This window comes from Zea mays, chromosome 9 (genome assembly GCF_902167145.1).
Source record: "Zea mays cultivar B73 chromosome 9, Zm-B73-REFERENCE-NAM-5.0, whole genome shotgun sequence".
In the NCBI taxonomy this organism is placed as follows: Eukaryota; Viridiplantae; Streptophyta; class Magnoliopsida; order Poales; family Poaceae; genus Zea; species Zea mays.
The window spans coordinates 155871397-155895883 of record NC_050104.1 but is presented as its reverse complement, the minus strand read 5'-3'; the positions used below and the strand labels follow the sequence as shown (position 1 = coordinate 155895883).

At 44.4% G+C, this 24487-nt stretch overlaps 1 protein-coding gene across 1 annotated transcript; it reads right to left on the bottom strand.

Annotated features, from left to right (window-relative positions):
- Positions 1 to 1630: 1630 nt before the first annotated feature.
- On the bottom strand, positions 1631 to 9890 carry LOC103639487 (putative pumilio homolog 10). The gene is made up of 5 exons (XM_035962755.1): positions 8309 to 9890; positions 7906 to 8068; positions 6448 to 6608; positions 5466 to 5730; positions 1631 to 5384 (listed from the first exon to the last, which is right to left on the bottom strand). The coding sequence occupies exons 1-5, from the start codon at positions 9640 to 9642 to the stop codon at positions 5277 to 5279; spliced, it is 2031 nt and encodes a 676-aa protein (XP_035818648.1). The 5' UTR covers positions 9643 to 9890; the 3' UTR covers positions 1631 to 5276.
- Between the last annotated feature and the right edge of the window lie 14597 nt (positions 9891 to 24487).

Here is a 24487-nt window from a genome sequence, read left to right as displayed (position 1 = left end):
AATCAATATAAACACATAATCGGTTGAGTCGTTGCAATAGTAGGAATCCGTCACTTTCTAGATCCTAAGTCCTATGGACACCTTTATTTTCCTCCGCACGTAATTCTAATGATACTCAGATTCTCTACAGCCAGATTCTCAGAAAAGCTGGTCAGAAAAAAGCTGAACCAAATAGGCCCATAGTCTTCAGTCTGAAAGCCAAGGTGAGAAATTCAGAGGTACAAGTACAACCCGAACGAACCACAGGGAGGAGGCCTTCAAGGTCCAGACAAGCTATCGAACTCTCTAAATCGGCTCCCTCGCTAGCCGAATTTGGCTAATCACTCTAACTAGCCAAACTAGAAAGATAATTTTTTAAATTAAGATGTTATATATAAAATACAATCTTTACGAAAAAGTAAATAAAGGGTCAGAGCCAATATGCTCTAAGTGCTTATCTCCATTAAGCACAAACATAAACAACCATACAATAGTCTGCGGTGGCATTCAGTTTATTATCGACATTAGAATGTTTGTCACATTAGACTTACAGGTTGTTTGGTTTCTAAGGACTAATTTTCAGTTCCTCAATTTTATTCTATTTGTCCATCAATTATAAAATACGGAAACTAAAATTCTATTTAAGTTATATATTTAATAATTTAAGGACTAAAATAGAATAAAATAGAGGATCTACAAAATAGTCTATAGAAACCAAACACCATAACATGCTTGAATCAGATACTACCAATCACATTGACCGACACCAACCATTGTCCCTACTCAGGAAGCAAAATAGTTAGAGGTGGGCAAAAAAAATATCAAACACCGCGTCGAACCGAACACCATAGACCGAAATTTGTGGTTCATTCATTTTTTTGGTGTTTGGTGCAGTTTGCATTTGAGCTCTATTTGGTGTTTGGTGCGGTTTTCAATATTGAGGCACCGAAAATACAAAAAACCGAAATGTAGCAAATCTACCTCTTGAAGCCCAACAAGCACTTGTTATAAGGTCCTAATTAAACCCTAGACTCATATCATTATATTTTTAAAAAATATGTGTTAGTTGCTCTTATTCAACACTAAATTGTTATGCAAACCACAAAGAAAATCGTTGGGGCGTAACCCTCTTAGCGACGCGCCATATCGGAACCCGGGTATGGTGTTAAATGAGCAAGGGCCGGGCCGTCACCCCTTAAGTGACGCGCCGTCTCTTGATCTGGAGCCGGTGATAAATGAGCAAGGATCGGGTCGTCGCATCCTTAGTGGCGCGCTACATCGACGCCCGGGTGTAGTGGAAAATGAGCAAGGGTCTTTGCATCTTCCTCGGCGGGTGCGAAGGGTAAGGAAGTTAGTCGAGCCAACTAGGGTCCGTGTAGGTAGTTGGAACGTAGGTTCCTTAACAGGTAAGTTACGAGAAATAGTTGACGTTGCGGTGAGGAGACGAGTAAATATTTTATGCGTTCAAGAGACCAAGTGGAAAGGACAGAAGGCGAAGGAAGTGGAAGGTACAGGCTTCAAGTTGTGGTACACGGGGACTGCAACAAACAAGAATGGAGTAGGCGTCTTGATCGATAAGAGCCTTAAAGATGGAGTAGTAGATGTTAAGAGGGTAGGAGATAGAATCATCCTAGTCAAGCTGGTCATTGGGGACTTGGTTCTCAATGTTATCAGCGCGTATGCTCCTCAAGTAGGCCTTAATGAGAACTCAAAGAGGGAGTTCTGGGAAGGCCTGGAGGACATGGTTAGTAGTGTGCCAGTTGGCGAGAAGCTCTTCATAGGAGGAGATCTCAATGGCCATGTGGGTACATCTAGCACCAGTTTCGAGGGTGTGCATGGAGGCTTCGGCTTTGGGAGTAGGAATCAAGAAGGAGAGGAAATCCTGAACTTTGCCCTAGCCTATGACATGTTTATAGCAAACACTTTCTTTAGGAAGAGGACATCCCACCTGGTGACCTTCAGTAGTGGCCAACACACTAGCCAAATTGATTTCGTCCTCTTGAGAAAAGAGGACAGGCATGCCTGCTTAGATTGCAAGGTTATACCTGGAGAGTGTGTGGTAACCCAACATAAGCTTGTCGTTGCTGACTTCCGTTTTAAGATTCGTTTACAACGGAATAAGCATAACAAGGTCACTAGAACAAAGTGGTGGAAGCTTAAAGGGGTTGTGGCCCAAACTTTCAAGGAGAGAGTTATCGAGGAGGGCCCTTGGGCAGAAGAGGGAGACTCAAATATCATGTGGAGGAAGATGGCGATGTGCATCCGAAAGATAGCTTCAGAAGAGTTTGGGCTGAGTCAAGGAAACAGAAGGGAAGTTAAAGACACTTGGTGGTGGAACGAAGATGTCCAAAAGGCTATCAAGGAGAAGAAAGATTGCTACAAACGCTTACATCATGACAAGTGTGCAGAAAACATAGAGAAGTATAGGATAGCGAAGAAGTCTGCAAAGCGAGCGGTTAGTAGAGCCCGGGGTCAAGCCTTTGACAACCTTTATCAACGGTTGGACACAAAGCAGGGAGAAAAGGATATCTATAGGATGGCCAAGATTCGTGAAAGGAAGACAAGGGATGTCAACCAAGTCAAATGCATCAAGGATGAAGCAAACCAACTATTAGTGAAGAATGAAGAGATCAAGAATAGATGGAAGGAGTACTTCAACAAATTGTTCAATGGAAGGAATGAGAGTTCTACAATAGAATTGGACGAACCATTCGATAACAACAACAGGGGTTTTGTGCGAAGGATACAAGAATATGAAGTTAAGGAGGCGCTAAAAAGGATGAAGGTAGGAAAGGCGATGGGCCCTGATGGTATCCCTATCGAGGTATGGAGATGCCTTGGAGACATAGCGATAGTATGGCTGACTAAGCTTTTCAACACCATCTTTCGGACAAACAGAATGCCCGACGAGTGGCGGCGGAGTACATTAGTACCAATCTTCAAGAACAAAGGAGATGTTCAAAGTTGTACTAATTACCGTGGAATTAAACTCATGAGCCATACAATGAAGCTATGGGAGAGAGTCATTGAACACCGCCTGCGAAAGCTGACGAGCGTGACCCAAAATCAGTTTGGTTTCATGCCCGGGAGATCAACTATGGAGGCCATTTTCTTACTAAGACAACTTATGGAGAGATTCAGAGAACAAAAGAAAGACCTGCATATGGTCTTCATAGACTTGGAGAAGGCTTATGACAAAGTACCCAGGAGTGTAATGTGGTGGGCCTTGGAAAAACACAAAGTAGCAACAAAGTACATTAATCTTATTAAAGATATGTACACTAATGTTGTGACAAGTGTCCGAACAAGTGATGGGGACACCGATGACTTTCCAATTAACATAGGACTACATCAAGGGTCGGCTTTGAGCCCTTATCTTTTCGCTTTGGTGATAGATGAGGTCACAAGGGACATACAAGGAGATATACCGTGGTGTATGCTTTTTGCCGATGATGTGGTACTTATTGAGGAGAGTAGGAGCGGTGTTTCGCAAAAGTTGGAATTGTGGAGGCAGACGCTGGAAGCAAAAGGTTTTAGGCTTAGTAGGTCTAAAACGGAGTATATGAAGTGTGATTTCAGTGCCATGGGGTATGAAGATGGCGATGTTAGTCTTGATGGGCAAGTGGTACCCAAGAAAGACACTTTTCGTTACTTAGGATCAATGCTTCAGAAGGATGGAGACATCGATGAGGATGTCAGTCATAGAATTAAAGCTGGATGGTTGAAGTGGCGGCAAGCGACGGGTGTCTTATGCGACCCCCGGGTGCCACACAAACTAAAAGGCAAATTCTACAGGACAGCAATCCGGCCGGCTATGTTGTATGGAGCAGAATGTTGGCCCACTAAAAGACGACATGTCCAACAACTGTGTGTGGTAGAGATGCGTATGTTGCGCTGGATATGTGGCCACACAAGGAGAGACCGAGTCCGGAATGATGACATACGAGAGAGAGTAGGAGTGGCGCCAATTGAGGAGAAGCTTATGCAACATCGTTTGAGATGGTTTGGACATATCCAACGAAGACCTGAAGAGGCACCAGTGCATATCGGAATAATTAGGCGTCCCGAGAATGTGAAGAGAGGTAGAGGTCGACCAACCTTGACGTGGACAGAGGCAGTGAAGAGGGACCTGAAGGAGTGGAATATTGATAAAGAGCTCGCCGTGGATAGGAAGGGGTGGAAGTGTGCAATTCACGTGCCAGAACCTTGATTTATAGTTCCGCTTTTCCTCCTTAATCGTTTGACCTTTTCTTGTGCCCATTTAGACCTTGCTGGTTCTTGTGGGTTTTATCTCTTTTATGTGTTCCCCCGTTTCGTCGTTTTCGGTTCTCCTTTGCCTTTGTTTCCCCTGTTTTCTTTGGGGGTTGAGCTCTGAGGTTTTCATACGGGGTTTCATCTCTAGCCTACCCCAACGTGCTTGGGACAAAAGGCTTTGTTGTTGTTGTTGTTACTTGTTGATGAGTATGTTCTTTATGCAATTTTATGTTTACAGTTTTAAATTGCTAGTTGTTTGGTAATTGTGGCAATACCAAACTAAAAAAACCGAACACTAAATTGTGCGGGTTTTTTTTATTTCTGAACAAAAAGTTTAGTTTCCATTTTCCAAACACCAAACTTTTTTGACACCAAATAAACCGCATGAAATAAACCAATAAAACTGAATAGCCAGCCTTAAAAATAGTCGTCTTATGCTTTTCTCATCTCAGTAAACTTGATAAGATTTTGGTATAGTTTAAGGGAATTAGAAAACTAACCTATTTAAAAAAACAAAAAAAAGGATAGATCTATTGGTAGAGGCTCCGCCTAGTGAAGGGATAAACCGAGGCGAGTCGACATTCAATTCAAAGCATTAATCAGCAAAGCTAATCGCTGAAAAACTTGACAACTTCAGCACACGGTGTTTTACAACTCTCCAAATGAAACGGTGAACTTGTTCCTCAAAACACGGTTATTTATAAAAGCAACGAGTATAACCACTTGTTCTACAGTAACTTAATTTTTGAATGGTCCTTATCAAACAGTAACAATTCACAGAATCCAAAGTGGAAATCATTACAGCAGGTACAAAAAAGAAACAAGGGGGAAGCACACGGGTTCCTTTTAAAACTTTAAAGTACACTACAGCACACCATCAGGAAAAAAAAACTACAACACGGAAGACACACGATACAACACTTGAACCGTTGTTCTTGCAACCAAAACCTGCCTTTCTGAACTCTGACAGAGCGAACATAAATTGTCAACAACAGGAAAGCGGCCTTCCCCCTGGTACCAAAGGTATACAGATAGTACAACTTTCACCTCCTGGTCAGGTGCATGATGATCCTCTTATTGCAATAGGGGCTGTTCCGAATGGCATTCTCATAAGGGAGGATCGCTTCAACAAGGACATCGTACAGACGGCCCTGCCACGAAGAGGGAAAAAAAACTTAGCTTACAATGTTGCACATACCGAATGATGTACCTGGATGATATTGCACACTAACCCTGGTGTGGTCAAGGGCAGTGCGAAAGACATAGTTGGCGAAACGGTCCTGCAGCAGTTGTTCGAAATCAGAACCGCTGAGCATGAGTAATTCTTGTATTATGACAGCTTTGGCATCGTCCGGGAAAAACATTAAGCATTTCTCCACCACATTGCTGCTCCCCTGCTGCTTTGAGAGATAAACATACTTTCCTTCAAACAGAGATGCCAAGTGTGCATTTGCGGAAGGAATTTCCTGTTCCAAAACACATTGGACCACGTAGTTCCTGGGATAACGGGGAATGGGAAAGCAATCTTAGATTTGTGGGATGAAGTCCAAAATAAATTCCTAAAATACCATCGAGAAATGAGAAAGGGGGCTAGGATTAAGGATGCAACCCAATGGTGTTTTGTGGGTCAACTAGCCTGGTTCATAGCTCCCCCTTCGAGTGATAATTAATAAAATGAACAAAAATCCTTGCCAGTCCAAGAGAACTGTGCAAATCCCTGCCTATTCAAACAAGAGTGCCATTTGCTATAGGTCATGAGAAATATAGTTACTTTTAGCACAGTTTGAGCTCCCTTTATTTCTGGAAAAATAAAGGTGGCTTGGCACAGAGTTCATGGTCCTTGCTATGATACTATGTTATCTTCTGAAAAAAAAGTCATCTACACAGAATCACTGAGAAAGTTTTTGAAAAATACAAAGATTTGAATCGAGATAAACATATACAGGTTCATAGAAACAAAGGAGAACAAACATTTGCTGCACTAAAATTAAGTCACTGGTGTAAAGTTATTTCAAACAAAGTTTAGCCTTGTACAAATATATATATGAGATGATCATCAGTATTGAAAACTATGAAGGCAGTGCACTGAGAAGGTACAAAGACTTTATGTCTACAATCTACCAGAACAAAGCATCCATGTATTGAAAAAAAACACACAAAACAATGCTGCATTTTTTTAAAAACAAACTACAATATAAGCAACCAAAGGTTTACCCAAATGGATCCTGGGCAAGTTCAAAGCCATGAAGACATATTTCCATAATCAGATTGGCCAGGTATCTACCACGTGCTTTTATGCAACTTTGTAGAACAAAGCATCCATGGCAATGTACCGCCATGTTAAGACAGTTGGCTGCAGCGCCCTCAAATATGAACTGTTTAAACAGAGTAAATATAAATATATGTGCAGAAAACTCCAGTAAAGTAAGATCAACGCATACTAAGCAAAATTATGTTTGCAGATACTCTAGTAAAGTAAGATCAATGCATACTTAGTATATGTTTGCTAGAAGAAGGATTTCATGACACCACATTGACCTCGGGCAAGGTAATTATATTAATATGAAAATTAGAGTATACAGACAGTAACAAACTTGTTATTTATTTATTTATTTATTTTTCACTTGATAATTTGAGGTGGTGAAAACTAAGAACACAATTATATCTTCCCCAATGAATTTCCCTATCATTAGGGCATATAAAAAAACGTCTGTAAGTATAAAATATATCTTCCAATGCACAAGGCATATGCCAAAAATATTGAAGGAAAAATAACACAAGATGGCATAGTCTAATCCAAGTTCAGAACAAGTGAGGAAAACCCTTAGGCTTGTTCGGTTATTTCTACCCCATGTGGATTGGATGAGATTGGAAAAAATTATAAATGATTTTGACTTGTTCGGGATTGAAACCCGCCTAATCCCACCCAATCCACATGGATTGAGAGCAAAACGAACAAGCTCTTAAAGTTGATCGTAAGATATCAGCACTGGCAAAACATGATATGCATAAGGAAATGGTCCTTGGCACTTAAACACTGGTGACTTAGTTGAGCATAGCAACAGTGGTTAATGAACTTGGTTGAATCTAGTGTATTTTATCATATTCATGTGTCAAACTTTCTAAATGTCTCAATTTCTGTCTAGAACTTCTAATTAAGTGGATCCAGACAGGACCTCATAAATTAATTACTATACAAAACTAAAGAGTTTTTTAAATTATACTGTTTGCAAATGTAAGCAAAGTCTCTGTACAAGATGTACTAAAGTGAACTGGAGTGGTTTGTAAACAAATTCCTGGTTAATGTATGTCCCTGAAAAAAAACTGCTAAAAGGTTCAAGAATAGCAAATTTACGTCGAGATGAATAGGCTTAACATTTGTTTGTTCGCAAGCATATATACTTTAAAAGAAACTACTTCATGCAAGAAAAAATACGTCTGATTAGAATTACGCGCATGCATATGGACACAAATTGCCAGATGAAATTATGAAATGATTAATTGTACTCCCACCAGTAAATTCCTTGTGTTAGCATCAGTTCTCAAACTTAATTATGAGTCAATTATTAAAAAAAAAACAAAGTCAATAACGTGATTTTAAAAAATGCAACAGCCACCTGTTGCTACAAATACAAGAAACAAGTTTACAAACTAGTAGGAATCATTATGTACCTTATTATCCTCGACTCCAAAGTTGACCAGACATCTCTGTATTACATGATGACCATTGTGATCATTGACAAGCAGCATGAAGCTTGGCTGTAGGGCTGAAATAATGAGCATAATCTGCTCTCTGCTGCTAACTTTCTCTATCAATTTCTGTACTACCCTTGTCCTGGAACAAATCAATACAATAGAATCATCAGGATCATTTCATGCCCTTACTAAACAAAATGGATCACACTGCATCACAGCACACTTGTTCTGATGCCTGTGTACTCTATTATACTGACTCAAAGAACAACATTCTAAAATCAACAATCACCATAATTGGTTGCCGAGCGCAAATGCTATGATGTGAGACATGAATCATAATGCGGTTTTCTGATTAATTTTAAGAAGAAAAGATAATTACCCATGTGTGTTTAGAGAGACGGCAATCAGCTGCTTCAGAGGGTACTGTGTCAGCACTAAGATGATCCTCAACATTTGCCCTTCATCACACACTTCCACTATCTCCTGTGCAAGATAGTTGCCAAAACTACTGATCATAAGGTCTGCAATATGGTTAATTATTCCTTCAAAGATCACATCAACATGATGCTTCCCTTCCAATAACTTGTCCTGCAAATACCGGCACCAATTTTGGTCCTTGGCCATGTGGTAGATGGATCCTCCCTTGACCGGAACCAAGTTGTTAAACCTCAAAGTCCTAGAACTGACACGCTGGAATCTCCTCTCCTTCTCACGTTCCAGGGAGTTCATGTTCTTTTTATCGAACATTAGACTGTTCTCACAAGGATTTCTGCCTCTCCCAAATCCGTTGTCTGCCATAGGGACACCACCACATGCATGGTGCCGCTTAAGGGCAAACCGACTCGAGCTGGGAAATTCTACACAAGCCTGACTCGGAAGCAGGTAGGACGACTCGGGGAAATCAGACTGTACCAAACCTTGGCCACAACCGATGCCGGTGGCATGCCCTGCCCTATTGTACATGAAGCTTCCAATGCTGGTGTCCAGGGCTCCGGGGAAACCACCAAAGTCATCCAGGCCAGCGTCCGACACGAAGCGATGATGCGGCCGTGCTGCGACGTGCCCGACAGCTTTGGCTTGATCAAGGAACACGCGATCACGGGGGAAGGAAGAACCTGACGCGGCGAAGGTGTACCCATGGTAGGCGTCGTGCCCTGCGGGGACATCGGTCCGGGCGGTGCTCATGATTGGCGCCCGGCCCTGGTGCAGGAGCGCGCCCTGCGCGTCCCCGATGCGCAGGCAGCGGAGCTGGTTCGCGATCAGCTGCTGGTCCGGATCGTCCGCCCCCAGTGGCAGCGGCGACGGCGGAGGCGGCGACGGCGACGGCACCGCGCTACCGACGAGCGGTCCCGTGACCGATGACTGAGTGGGGAAGCCCATGCCCCCCGCATCGCCTCCGCCATGGGGTGGAGCAGCATTGTCCCGACGGTTCAGGACCATGTAGTAGGGGTACTTGGCGTGCTGCGCATCGTACCCGTCGGCGCCAGGGGGGCAGTGTACCCGTCGGCACCCAAGGCGCAATGGTGAAGTGTAGCCGTCGGAACCCGAGGCGCGATGCACGCCGTTGCCGTCGCCGATAACACCCACCCCGCGCTGCCGCCCCTGCGGAGAGGTGACGTGGGGGATCTCGCCGACGCCGAGTAGAAAATCTATCTCTTCCGTCCACTCCGCCTCCGCCGCCGCCGCTGCCGCCGCCGAGTCCGAGGCCCTCATGTCGATACTAATTAACAGCACTCCGGAACAACACACGCAACCCAGAATAGATGGAAACCAAAACCCCCCGAGGAATTGAGAAAGATCGGGGAGATCGGTGGAAGAGGGGACGGAATCGCGGACCGGGAGCGGGGTGGTGGGACGGCGGATCCGGGGATCGGGTGCGCGGTGGATCGGGATTGGGGAGCAGGGGTTAGCAGTAGTGGAGGGAGGCGGAGGAGGTGGAGAGATAGGTGAAGCATGCAAAAGGGGAGAGCCCGATCGGAAGCGGTGCGGGGTTTTATAGCCAAACACTGGCGTTCAGCCTCCAGAGGGGGGTTTGGCGGCTTTGGTCAGCTCTTCCGTCGTGGAGGCGGATGCGGAGGCGGAGGCGGGGTTAGTTGAGTCTTTTCAGGATTGAAATCTGTGAATCAGTAAAAAAGAAAAAACATGTTGACCGTATTTGTTACATTGTTTTGTAATTTTGTTTGTTTTCATCAAGCGTAAAAGTAGCAAACCGAAACGTCATGCGATATTTTGTGAATCAGCAGAAAATACTAGATTAGACTAATATATTCACGGTATGCCGTGTTCAACCTTCGTTGAGATATGGAGAGAGAGGTTGTAACAACTTATTAACGTTATTCCTTTTTTTATGGTGTTGTTTTCACCATCCGTAAAAGTGAAACTAAAACAGCCTGCGATATATTTTGTGAAACGGCAAAACATACTATTTTGAACCATGGCAAAGCCAGTGTCACTTTCAGCATGGTCACACATATACATGGTCAAAAAAATATTTCCCTAACGGGACGTTTGGATCCCTTCATTTTAGAGGAATTGGAATTCACTCAATAAAGTAACTTATTTAGTTTGGAATTTGACATTCTACCACTTTCTAAAGTTTAGATATAAGCCTATCTCAAATTCATGGGGTGGAGGGTGGGAAATGATTTTATGCATTACTAGAATTGGTTTCTAATCTATAACTTACATGACATTCTTCGTCTCACTCCCCTATAGTAAAAATGTAGCACATAAATATCTCCGACATCTTGCTAATAATAGTATACAAATATATTTTGCATAAAATCAAATTAGCTTAATTAATATATGCCTAAATTACTATTATAATGGAATTCAATTCCAATGATCCAAACGGGGCGTAATGGAAAATATTATTTTACCCTATATGTGGTCTCGCCCTGCAGTGTTGAACCATATTCACGGAGTATGTCATTGGCCATTGTCATTTTATTCTGGATGGCATTTGAGCCTGGTAGGATAAGAAATTTGGAAATTTACTATTCATAAGAGCAATTCCAACACAACCCGTAAAGCAACATGTAAAATGGTTTTTTGAAAAAAAGATACATTTTAAGCCTCCAACAGTTTCTCCTTCTTCTCCCCATTAACTTAGGGGGTGTTTGGTTTAAGGAATCACTATATCCAAATTGAGGTGATGCATTATGGGTTCATTCCTCAAATTTGGTAGGATGACCCTATTCCTCATATTAGTACTAACTAACTAACTATGAGGAATGGGGTGGTGATGGATCAACTCATTCAATTCCACAAACCAAATAAAAATAGTGAGCAGTGAGAACTGAGAAGATGATGAACTAGCACATTCCTTAAACCAAACACCCTATTAGCGTCCCGAATACTCGTCCTTCTCCTGCATATTTCCGCGTCGTGAAATCTTCCCCAATCCTCCGGACGCGCGTGCATGTAGATGTTTCCCGCGTCTGGATGGGTGGCTGCACCGCAAGAAATGTTGCTGCGATGGATAAGAGGCAGACCAACAGTACATCTTCTCAGTTCTACCTGCTTCCGATATAGGGGTGTTTTTGAAACCCTAGCTAGTATTCTAGCTAATTGTAAGCTACCTCACCGCTAACAATTAGTTTATTACCGGTCTAACTCAGCTATTAATTTGTTAGTTGGCTAACTATTAGCTCTAGTAATTAAAACCTAAGCAAGAGCTAAACAAGAGCCCAACTTCACCCCAACAACTAGCACTAAGAATATAATTCTAGAAATGTAACAAAGCTAAGACAATGCTTCAAATACTTGCTAAACAAATACACAATGTAAAGTGCTTGAATTAAGTGCGGAATGTAAAGCAAAGTTTAGAAGACTCCTCCAATTTTTCCCGAGGTATCGAAGAGTCGGCACTCTCCACTAGTCCTCGTTGGAGCACCCGCGCAAGGGTATCGCTCCCCCTTGGTCCTCGCAAGAACCAAGTGCTCACTACGAGATGATCCTTTGCCACTCCGGCGCGGTGGATCCCTCGAGACCGCTTACAAACTTGAGTCGGGTCACCAACAAGATCTTCACGGTGATCACCGAGCTCCCAACGCCACCAAGCCGTCTAGGTGATGCCGATCACCAAGAGTAACAAGCCGTAGACTTTCGCTTGACCAAGAGAAGCCTAATGCAAGTGGTGTGTGCTCTAGGTGGCTCTTACTAGCGCTAATGAGGAACAAGCGCGGATTATGATTCTCTAATCTCCTCACTAGGCTTTTGGTGCTTGCAATGCTCTACCAATGTGCTGGAATAAATGTGGAGTGCAAGACATTGAATATGGTGGGTGGAGGGGGTATAAATAGCCCTCACCCACCAACTAGCCGTTACAGGCATTTACTGCGCGATGGCGCACCGGACAGTCCGGTGCGCCACCGGTGCGCCAACGGTGCGCCACCGGTGCGCCAACGGTCACTTCCAACGGCTAGTTCTGGCAGAGAGCCGTTGGACTCATGGCGCACCAGACAGTGAACAGTCCACTGTCCGGTGCACACCGGACAGTCCGGTGCGGTGTCCGGTGTGCCACTAAAATTCATCTCCGAAGGCTGCGCTCTCGGGTTTCTGCGAAGGGGAGGACTCTGCCGTGGACCAGCCTGGCCCCACCTGGCAGAGGGTGCACCGGACAGTCCGGTGCACACCGGACAGTCCGGTGCCCCAAAGCCAGAAACTCTAAGTCTTGTTTTTCAGCTGATTTTCAAATCGGTTTTCGCTCTAACTTGTGTGTGAGTTCTAGAGTGACACCTAGCACTGTATATGAGTGTGATTGTGCACCAACACTACACTAGAACTCTCTTGGTCAAACTACTCATCGACAACCCCTCTTTATAGTACGGCTAAAAGAGAATAAAAGACCTAACTAAATCGCGAGTGTCCACATCTCCTTGACACTCGAACTCCGTAGACCTTCACCTTTTGTTCCGTCGTTTTAGCCGTCACTTCGAGTTCTTATTTCCGGGATTGTTTTCACCGTTGTAGTACTTCTACCTGTCATGCGACCTAACTTACCATTTGTCTCTGCAAAACACACGTTAGTCACATATAATATTACGTTGTCATTAATCACTAAAACCAACCAGGGGCCTAGATGCTTTCAATCTCCCCCTTTTTGGTGATTGATGACAACCCTACAAGTTTTGTGAGAGTAGTTTGTTTTGAAGATTCTGTCAATAGAAAGAATGGTTAGTTATACTCAGTAATCTTTGACAGAAGGAATGTGTACCATAATAATAAGAGTGAGCGCATACACATCATAAGATTCTTGTTCATATAAAAGAGAGAGTAAATTAATGAAACAAGAGCTAGAAGACTGGTGATATGATATAAGGTGAAAACATAATACAACCAGTCAATCATACGCAACGAGAGTATATGACGAGTTTGTGAGCCAAAAAAACATCAAGCTAGTACAGAGAGTAGCAAGCACATATATTGCATCAAAATGACTCTGACTCTCTACTAACTCTCTAACTCCCCCTAGCTCTCACAACTCATCTCTCCCCCTTTGGCGTCAAACACCAAAAGGGACCTGAACCTAAACATCTGAAGCAGGAGGAGGCGGCGGGGGCGCATCCGGTCGAGGTCGAGGTAGCAGAGCGAACGCCGGCGGAGGGTCAGAGTCAGTCTCGGATCCAGGATCTGCGGTAGAAGCTGGAGCTGGTACTGACTTGGACGGAGGCCGCGCTGCAGGAGCTACCGGAACAGAAGCGGTCACAGATACTGCCACAGCGGTAGTGGTAACAGCAGATGCTGGTGGCACTGGCGGCTGCGGACAGATAGAGCTGAGAGCCGGAGAGGTGAACGCCAAAGTGACCGGCCGGAGCGGAGAGGTACCAGCAGGGGGTCCAGACAAGATCGAAGGCACCACTGGAGCGTGAAGCGGAGGAGGCGGAGCAGACTGAACCGGAGGTGCTGAGATACCAGAATGCTGAAGCATGAGAGCCATGAATGCCCTATTCTCTGCCCTATCCTGAATAAGCTGCTGCTGAAGTGCATCCTGCCTGTCCTGCATGTTCTGAAACATTGAGAGCATCCTCTCGGATATACGGGCCTGCTCGGCTGCCAGGTGAGCCTGCTGCTGAGAGAGAGTCTGGAGAATCAAAGCAAGAGCAGGGTCCATAGCCTGAGGAGTAGCAGGGGCAGCACTAGAGCTCCCAGCCTCATGATCATGTGAGCGTGGAGGCATAGGAGGCGGAGGCGGAGGAGGAACCCCAAAATCATCATCATCATCATCATCATCAGCTGCTGTACCCTGAGTGTCAAACTGTCGTAGAGCTCATCCTCGGCCTGAGAGTCAAACACAGAAGCAGAAGCTGGCACTGGAATCTCAGGAGCAGGGCGGTAAGATCCAAACACAAGGCGTGAGGCCTCAAGGGTGCTCTGAAATCGAGGTGGCTGAATCAGCTGCGCAAAGATGTGGCACAAGTAGTGAGCATAAGGTAGCTGCCGACGAGCACGAATCCCATCCAGAACAGTGTCCTCGATCTCACAGATCAGGAAGTCCACAACATCAAACTGTGAGTGGGATACCAGGGCACCAAGGAGCCAAAGCTGAATATGAGTGGTAGCCTCCCTGTATCCCATCCTCGGCAGGAGTGTCCGTCTGATGAGCTCATATAAGTACTTCGCTGCTGTAGTAAAGTCTGCTGGAGAACGTCGCGACCCATCTGAGAAAGGCGGGTGGAACAGAGCCGCGACGTGAGCTGTCCCTGGAGCAACACCGCCGTGAGGGCGACGAGGAGGATCTGAAGTGCCGTAGCAGAGGCTGTGAAGGCGAGTCGTCGACTCAGGGAATCCAAATAGCTGTCGGATCTGACTGGCAGTGATCGTGACATCCTCGCGCTCAAAGCGGAACCTCATCCAATGATGATCCGGGTCAATCCAAACGGAGGCGTAGAAGACGCGGACCCACTCCTCAACATATCTGCCGCTGATAGTCAGAAGGGTCAGGAGGCCAGGCAGATAGGTGAGATGTGCCTCAGACTCAGCACCGGCTGCAAGCAGAAAAGCTGGAAGATCCAAAAGGCGGTGCACTCGCAGCGCTATCTGAGCAGACATCTGAGCCCTGAAGAATGACTCCTGAATCCGTGTGCTGAAAAGAACACCTGCTGCTGGGTCTCTCTGAGCTGGTAGCCAAGACTCCACGGGTACGTACCTGAACCGACGTACCCGTGTTGCAGTAGCACGCTGAAGATCAAACAGACGAGGATCCGAAACCAGAGGACGGACCTCAGTCTCATCACGCTCCCGGAAGCGAGGTGGAGGGACAGGAGGAGCTGAAGCGGGAGCGGGAGCAGGGGTAGCAGTGGAAGCTGGCGTAGTGCTGGTAGTGGGTATGGCTGTGGAGGTGGATGGAGCAATAGGAGTGACGGGAGCAGGCAGAGTGGGTGGCAGAGTGGAAGCGGAGGTGTGAGTGGAGGAGCGAGGCCGGGAGGTGAGACGACGAGCACGGAATGCAATCTGATCGGATGGAACATGCGGCTGATCTCCAAGTGCTGCCTGCGCAGCGGCTGCTGCAGCTGCTGCGGCTGCACGAGCCTCTCTGTCCGAACGCCGCTTCTTGCGGCCTTCCTGCTGCTCCAAATAGACAGTCTTGCCCTTCACCTGCCTGAAGGGGCGACGAGGGTCCTCGTCATCGCCACCCCCTGACGCCGACGCATTCTTCGTGCGCGGCATCCTGAACTAAAGTCTGCAAATGAGATAGAGAGACTAAGCACAGAGCAAAAGTGACCGATAGATTTTAGCAAAGAAAGAGATGTCTACCTGGAAGGCTCACACAAGAGGTGACGATCCAGGCAGGACGAGAGACAGCACACGGTCAAGCAAGGTCACTGAAATGACAGAAGAGGTGAGCACGTATTAGTCACATAGTCATAAGCATATGAAATGTGAATAAATACATACACAGAGAGATATGGCACGAGACGGGACGATCAAGAAGTCAAACGACGTGAAAACGACGTTTGACAGACAAATAGTGACATAGGATGATTGGAATTCGAATTGAGGCACGAAATGATATGGGATTGAGCCGATACTTCACGAATAGGTTTATATAGGTCAATATGAGTGAAGTGTGTGCTTGGTTTGAATTTAGGCGAAGAAATAGGGATTTGGGCACTCGGCTCGGAAACGATCGCGCAAAACGGGAATTTTGGTAAAATTTAAGCCTGGGATCTCGGATTGGCGTGAAATTTGGCAAGGAGGTTACTGGAAGTGTTGTGAAGGTGCCTGAAAAATTTGGGTTCAATTGGAGCAAGTTTGGCTGGTTTGGGCATTTCACCGAGCACGTGGTGTGCGGGGATTTAGGGTTTCGGTGAAACGGTTATTTGGGGTGGGAAAACCCTCCCGAAGGAGCTAGGAACCTGCAAGGATGCTTAAGGCACACAGGGGAACACATTTCACAAAGGGAAATCACCAGAATTCACAGGATTTAGAGTTATTGCACAAAGGGAAGAGGTGGGAGGCTCTGCTCACCAGAACAGAGAAGAACTGAGGGAGTGAGAGAGCAAGAGTTGCTCACCGAGGAGAGGAGAGGAGGGGAGCCCAAGGTCACCGGAGCACCGCCGGAGAGGGTGGCCGCCAGAGGAGATCGCCGGCGGGGGGGAAATCGCCACAGACAGAGAGCAGCAGGCGCGACTGGGAAATAAAAGGAGCCTCTGGCTCGGTTCTGCGGGCTGGAGGCATTTTTAAAAACGCGATATGGGCGCACCGGACAGTCTACAGTGCCTGTCCGGTGCACACCGGACAGCGCACAGTAGCTGTCCGGTGAACCACCGGACAGCGCACAGGAAAAATGGATTTTAGCGCGCGGCTGCCGGTGCACCGGACATTGCACAGTGCAGTGTCCGGTGCACACCGGACTGTCCGGTGAGCCCAGACAGAGGAGAGTTTGGAAAATTTTGAATTTTTCTATCTAACTCCCAACCAAACCAAATCCCAACTTATAATCACACAAAAGAACACTTGTTGGGACAGGTATTGGCACCCTCATATACTTTTCAAAATATTTTGCCATAGGCTAGATAATTTTTAGAGAAAATAGGCAAATGGTGAAATTTGCATTTTGGTTTGCACTAGGGGTTTTCATGAGTGATTTGAGTTTTGAATACTCCCCCTAAGTGCAGTACCTCATGCATATTTCAAGAACCAATAATTGCATGAAAAGTAAGAATTTAAGTGCTAAAAGCTTAAAAATTAAGACTTGTCAGGTTTGACCCGAGTTAAGCTTTTTCACTCGCTTTGTTGGCGGTTATCTCAACTAGGTTAGACAAGTCCTAGATGCAATACAAAGAATTTAAACATGCAATGCAAGCTTGACAACACAATTTGACATTTCACATAAAATTTCTGAGATCAAGAATATTTAGTTCATTCCTCAACATGCAAAAGCGGGTCTTATCAAGTGGCTTAGTGAAAATATCCGCTAATTGATCTTCCGATCTCACTCCTTCTAAAATGATATCTCCTTTAGCAACATGATCTCTAAGGAAGTGATGACGAATATCAATGTGCTTGGTGCGAGAGTGTTGTACAGGATTATTAGCAATTTTAACAGCACTCTCATTATCACACAACAAAGGTACTTTTTCTAGAACTACGCCATAGTCTAGAAGAGTTTGTTTCATATATAAAATCTGTGTGCAACAAGCACCTGCGGCAATGTATTCCGCTTCGGCAGTTGACAAGGCAACACTATTTTGCTTTTTGGATGTCCATGAAACTAGTGATCTACCAAGCAGATGGCATCCCCCAGAAGTACTTTTCCTATCAATTTTGCAACCGGCATAATCCGAATCGGAATAGCCAATTAAATCAAAAGTAGCTCCTTTGGGATACCACAGACCAACGCTTGTGGTGTGCTTGAGATACCTAAGAATTCTCTTAACAGCGCGAAGATGAGCTTTCTTAGGATTAGATTGAAATCTAGCACACATGCAGACACTAAACATAATATCGGGCCTAGATGCGGTAAGGTATAATAAACTACCAATCATAGAACGGTAGAGAGTTTGATTAACTGGGTTACCTCCCTCATCTAAGTCGAGATGTCCATTTGTAGGCATGGGGGTCTTGATTGGTTTGCACTTCTCCATGTTGAATCTTTTCAACAAGTCTTTGGTATACTTCTCTTGTGAGAGAAAGTTACCATCTTTCATTTGCTTGACTTGAAAGCCGAGGAAGTATGTTAGCTCACCAATCATTGACATCTCGAACTCCTTCGACATCAACTCACCAAATTCCTTGCAATGATAGTCATTTGTCGAGCCAAAGATTATATCATCAACATATACTTGACAAATGAAAATATCACCGTTATGTTTCTTTGTGAAGAGAGTTGTGTCGACGGTCCCGATTTTGAAGCCCTTTTCGATGAGGAAGTCGCGAAGACGCTCATACCAAGCCCTTGGAGCTTGCTTTAGCCCAAATAGCGCCTTGGACAACCTGTAAGCATGGTTAGGATATCTAGGGTCTTCAAATCCAGGCGGTTGCTCAACATATACAAGTTCATTTATGAAGCCATTTAAAAATGCACTTTTTACATCCATTTGATAAAGTTTTATATCATAACATGATGCATATGCAAGTAGGATACGGATGGCTTCCAGTCGAGCAACCGGGGCAAAGGTCTCTCCAAAATCCAAGCCTTCAACTTGAGAGAATCCCTTTGCGACAAGTCTTGCCTTGTTTCTTACAATCACACCTTGATCATCTTGTTTGTTTCTGAACACCCACTTTGTTCCAATGATTCTTGCATCTTGTGGGGGCTTCTCCAGGGTCCAAACTTCGTTACGGGTGAAGTTGTTAAGTTCTTCATGCATGGCATTCACCCAGTCCGGATCCTGTAGCGCCTCATCTATACAAGTAGGCTCAACACAAGAAACAAAAGAGTGATGTTCAATAAAATTAGCATGTTTATGTGATCGAGTGATAACCCCTTGTGAAGGACTCCCGATGATTTGGTTTTGAGGATGTGCTTGAAGTAGTGATGAGTTTCTCCTGTCAACCACTTGGGAAGAAGATCCTGGAGCATCAACATCTTCGGCTTGTGCCCTTGCTTGTTCATGAGAGACAAATGTATCTTCATTTGCATGCCTCTCATCTTTTTCATCATCTTGTGGTACATTTGATGAAGAAGGCCTGTCAATGATTTGCACCTCTTCTTCATCTTCTTTTGGTTTGATAGCTCCAATAGGCATGTTCTTCATTGCTTCCCTAAGTGGCTCATCACCTACATCATCAAGATTTTCAAGTGCTCCTTGGGAGCCATTAGTCTCATCAAATTCCACATCATATGTTTCTTCTACCACGCCAGTGGTATGGTTGAATACTCGATATGCTTTGGACTTTAATGAATAACCCAAAAGAAAACCAATATCACAACGTCTTTGAAACTTCCCTAGGTGATGGCGTTTCTTGTAGATGTAGCATTTGCACCCAAATACCCGGAAGAAAGAGACGTCTGGCTTTTTCCCATTTAGCAGTTCATAAGGAGTCTTCGCAAGTAGCCGGTGAGGAAATAGCCTGTTTGATGCATAACAAGCAGTGTTGACAGCTTCGGCCCAAAACCTCTCCGGTGTGTTATACTCATCAATCATTGTTCTTGCAAGGGTGATCAAGGTCCTATTTTTCCTTTCAACAACTCCATTTTGTTGAGGTGTATATGTGGCAGATACTTCATGCTTGATCCCAATTTCATCACAATACTCATGAATGTTGGTGTTGTCGAATTCTTTGCCATTGTCACTTCTAATCTTCTTAATCTTGCAATCAAATTCATTTTGTGCTTTCTTGGCAAACTTCTTGAATATAGATGCAACTTCAGATTTGTCATGGAGAAAGAACACCCAAGTGTATCTTGAGAAGTCATCAACAATCACTAGACAGTAGAGGTTGCCACCGGCACTGACATAATTTGTAGGTCCAAATAAATCCATATGAAGTAGTTCCAGTGGCCTTGATGTTGACATGAAAGCTTTAGTGGGATGTGTATTAGCAACCTGCTTTCCAGCTTGACATGCACTGCATGGCTTGTCTTTTTCAAATACCACATCCTTTAATCCTCTAACCATATCTTTCTTTAATACCTTCTTGAGTGTGCTCATCCCAACATGTGCAAGCCTCCTATGCCAAAGCCATCCAAGAGAAGCTTTGGTGAAGAGGCAAGTTCTTAAGTCTGCATCTTCTGAAGTGAAATCCACTAAGTAGAGGTTGTTGTATCTAAATCCCTTGAATACCATTGATTCATCATCCATTTTTGTTACAATAACCTCTGATGGAGTGAATAAGCATTGAAGTCCAAGATCACAGAGTTGTCCCACTGATCATAAATTGAAGCTCAAAGGTGCAACTAAAAGAACATTTGATATTGATAAATCATTTGAGATTGCCACCTTGACAAGTCCTTGTACTTTTCCTTTTGAATTGTCTCCAAATGTGATTTTATCTTGACCATCAACATTCTCATCTAGTGAGGTGAACATCCGTGGGTTGCCTGTCATATGTTGTGTGCATCCACTGTCAATAACCCAATGGCTCCCACCGGTCTTGTAGTTCACCTACATTCACAGACAATTCAAGCTTGAGTTTTGAGGGCCCTATATTGCATAGGACCAGTGACTCTCTCAATTAAGGACTTTGCCACCCAGATTTGTCTAGGTCTACTCTTATTTGGTGGACCTAGGAATGTAACCTTAATCTTTCCATTTGCAACCTTTCTTAGAACATAGTGAGCATTGAAAGCAAATGGTCTTGAGTGCTTAGGCAAGGGAGTTGGTGGTTTAGCTTTGCAGTTGTGGGCAAAATGACCTTCATTTCCACACTCAAAGCATTTGATAGGCTTGTGAGTCTGCTTTGGCTTGTATTGAGTGATAGCTTTCTTTTGCACAAAAGCATTGTATCCAATACCACTCTTGTTATTTTTCATAACAGTGTTCATAAGCAGCTCATTTTGGAGGTATTGACCCTTGTTGAACTTTTGCACACTTGTTGCAAGATGTTCATTTTCACTTTTTAGTTTCTTGACCTCATTCTTAAGCCTTTGATTATCCACTGCCAACTCATTGTTGAAATCATTGTTCTCAATAGCAACTTTTCCTCTAGTAGTTGCATCAGTCAAGTAATTCTTCAATTTTTGGTTGTCTAAAGTCAGGACTTCAACTTTTCAGTCAATTCAGCATGTAGACTAGTTTGCTCTTCTTGAATCAAGTCATCACATGAGGTTGCTACATCAAGCTTAACAACAGGGTTAATAGCCTCATGTGTTTTGCAAGATAAAAGTTTATTTTCAACAAGAAGATTGTCATGATCAAATTTAATTTGAGTATAGTCTTCCTTGATCTTTACTAGTCTATTTTGCAACTCCCTATTAGCTTCATTTAATTTGTCATATTTTTCCTTAGCATCTTTTAGGGAGTTTGTGAGCTCATTTACAGTTGATGACATAGTTTTATTTTCTTCTTTTATTTCATCACTAGCCTTTATAACTATGTCATACTTGGCATTTAAAGATTCATTTTCATTTTTCAACCTATCACATTTAGCTTTTGACTTTCTAATGATTTGAGTATATTCTTTAAGTAAGTCAGCTAACTCATCATATGAGGGTGAAGCAAATTCTTCATCACTATCACTATCACTATCATCATCAATATTAATATCATTTTGTACCTTCCGTTCACCCCTAGCCATGAGGCATAGGTGAGAAGTGGATGATGGCGATGGTGGTGGTGAAGAGAAGTCCCCGGCGATGGCAGCAACCTTTTCATCATTCTCTTCTTCACTTGAAGAAGACCCACTTGATGATTCGATGTCGGTGAGCCAGTCGCCAACAATATATGCCTTTCCATTCTTCTTCTTGTGAAACCTCTTTTGCTTTCCATCCTTCCTCTTGAAGAATTTCTTTTCCTTCTTTTCATCATCGCTGTCATCTTCTTTCTTGCCCTTGAACTTGTTCTTCTTGGGCTTGTTGCATTGATGAGCAAGATGACCAAGCTCACCACAGTTGTAGCAGTCCATCTCAGAAATGGGCTTTCTTTTGTTGGAAAAGAACTTCTTCTTTCTTGAATCAAATTTGATGCCTTCTCTATTTAGCTTCTTCAACATCTTGGTGGTCTTCCTTACCATCAAGGCAATGTTTGCATCAAGGTCATCATCACTTGAGGATTATTCTTCCTCAACTTGTATTTTTGTTTTTCCTTTTCTTTCATGATTTGCTTTGAGAGCCAAATCCTTTCTTTTGGAAGATGATTCTTCTTTGTTGATGTGCATGTACATTTCATGGGCATTGATCTTTCCCAAAATTTGTGTAGGTGTGGTAACTGAAAGATCCATTTGATGTAGCACAGTGACAATGTGTCCATATTTGTCTATTGGGAGGACACTGAGAATCTTCCTCACAACATCCGGTTGTGAGATTTGAGTAAGCCCCAATCCATTTACTTCTTCTACAAGAATATTAAGTCGTGAGTACATAGCATTTGCATTTTCATTAGTAAGCATTTCAAAAGAATTTAACTTTCGCATGGCTATGTGATATCTTTCCTCACGTTCACTTCTAGTTCCTTCGTGTAGAGCACAAATGTCCATCCACAAATCATGAGCATTTTTATGATTCCTTACTCTATTGAACACATCTTTGCAAAGGCCTCTAAAAAGGGTGTTTTTGGCCTTAGCATTCCATTTCTCATAATTGAACTCATCACCTACAAGATTTGTGGGATCTCTAGGTTCGGGGAACCCTTGTGTGGCGGCTTTATAGACACCAATGTCTATAGCCTCTAAGTATGCTTCCATACGAATTTTCCAATAAGGAAAATCGTCACCATCAAAAACGGGAGGAGGTCCATCCCCACCGGGCATCGTAACTCTAGCGGTTAAGCTAATCTATGAGCAACGAGGCTCTGATACCAATTGAAAGGATCACGATGCCCAAGAGGGGGGGTGAATTGGGCTTTTCTAAAAATCAACACTAATTAAAACCTAAGCAAGAGCTAAACAAGAGCCCAACTTCACCCCAACAACTAGCACTAAGAATATAATTCTAGAAATGTAACAAAGCTAAGACAATGCTTCAAATACTTGCTAAACAAATACACAATGTAAAGTGCTTGAATTAAGTGCGGAATGTAAAGCAAAGTTTAGAAGACTCCTCCAATTTTTCCCGAGGTATCGAAGAGTCGGCACTCTCCACTAGTCCTCGTTGGAGCACCCGCGCAAGGGTATCGCTCCCCCTTGGTCCTCGCAAGAACCAAGTGCTCACTACGAGATGATCCTTTGCCACTCCGGCGCGGTGGATCCCTCGAGACCGCTTACAAACTTGAGTCGGGTCACCAACAAGATCTTCACGGTGATCACCGAGCTCCCAACGCCACCAAGCCGTCTAGGTGATGCCGATCACCAAGAGTAACAAGCCGTAGACTTTCGCTTGACCAAGAGAAGCCTAATGCAAGTGGTGTGTGCTCTAGGTGGCTCTTACTAGCGCTAATGAGGAACAAGCGCGGATTATGATTCTCTAATCTCCTCACTAGGCTTTTGGTGCTTGCAATGCTCTACCAATGTGCTGGAATAAATGTGGAGTGCAAGACATTGAATATGGTGGGTGGAGGGGGTATAAATAGCCCTCACCCACCAACTAGCCGTTATAGGCATTTACTGCGCGATGGCGCACCGGACAGTCCGGTGCGCCACCGGTGCGCCAACGGTGCGCCACCGGTGCGCCAACGGTCACTTCCAACGGCTAGTTCTGGCAGAGAGCCGTTGGACTCATGGCGCACCGGACAGTGAACAGTCCACTGTCCGGTGCACACCGGACAGTCCGGTGCACACCGGACAGTCCGGTGCGGTGTCCGGTGTGCCACTAAAATTCATCTCCGAAGGCTGCGCTCTCGGGTTTCTGCGAAGGGGAGGACTCTACCGTGGACCAGCCTGGCCCCACCTGGCAGAGGGTGCACCGGACAGTCCGGTGCACACCGGACAGTCCGGTGCCCCAAAGCCAGAAACTCTAAGTCTTGTTTTTCAGCTGATTTTCAAATCAGTTTTCGCTCTAACTTGTGTGTGAGTTCTAGAGTGACACCTAGCACTGTATATGAGTGTGATTGTGCACCAACACTACACTAGAACTCTCTTGGTCAAACTACTCATCGACAACCCCTCTTTATAGTACGGCTAAAAGAGAATAAAAGACCTAACTAAATCGCGAGTGTCCACATCTCCTTGACACTCGGACTCCGTAGACCTTCACCTTTTGTTCCGTCATTTTAGCCGTCGCTTCGAGTTCTTATTTCCGGGATTGTTTTCACCGTTGTAGTACTTCTACCTGTCATGCGACCTAACTTACCATTTGTCTCTGCAAAACACACGTTAGTCACATATAATATTACGTTGTCATTAATCACTAAAACCAACCAGGGGCCTAGATGCTTTCAGCTATAAAAGCACCCGCATGGCAACCTCCTTTAGCACCCAAGCACTCCAGAGAGCATCTCAATACTCCGACACTCTTCCACAATGCCTTCTAGTGATTCTAGCGAGATCTGGCGTCGTTCTAAACTGTTCTTGTGAC

Excerpts from the sequence above, each read along its gene's own strand:
- LOC103639487 (XM_035962755.1), bottom strand. The coding sequence starts at position 9,642 with ATGAGGGCCTCGGACTCGGCGGCGGCAGCGGCGGCGGCGGAGGCGGAG. Across the intron at positions 8,069-8,308 it reads GTCTCTCTAAACACACATGG|GACAAGGGTAGTACAGAAAT; the intron begins GTAATTATCTTT and ends GATTTGTTCCAG. Across the intron at positions 5,731-6,447 it reads CTTGCCCAGGATCCATTTGG|GAACTACGTGGTCCAATGTG; the intron begins GTAAACCTTTGG and ends CCGTTATCCCAG.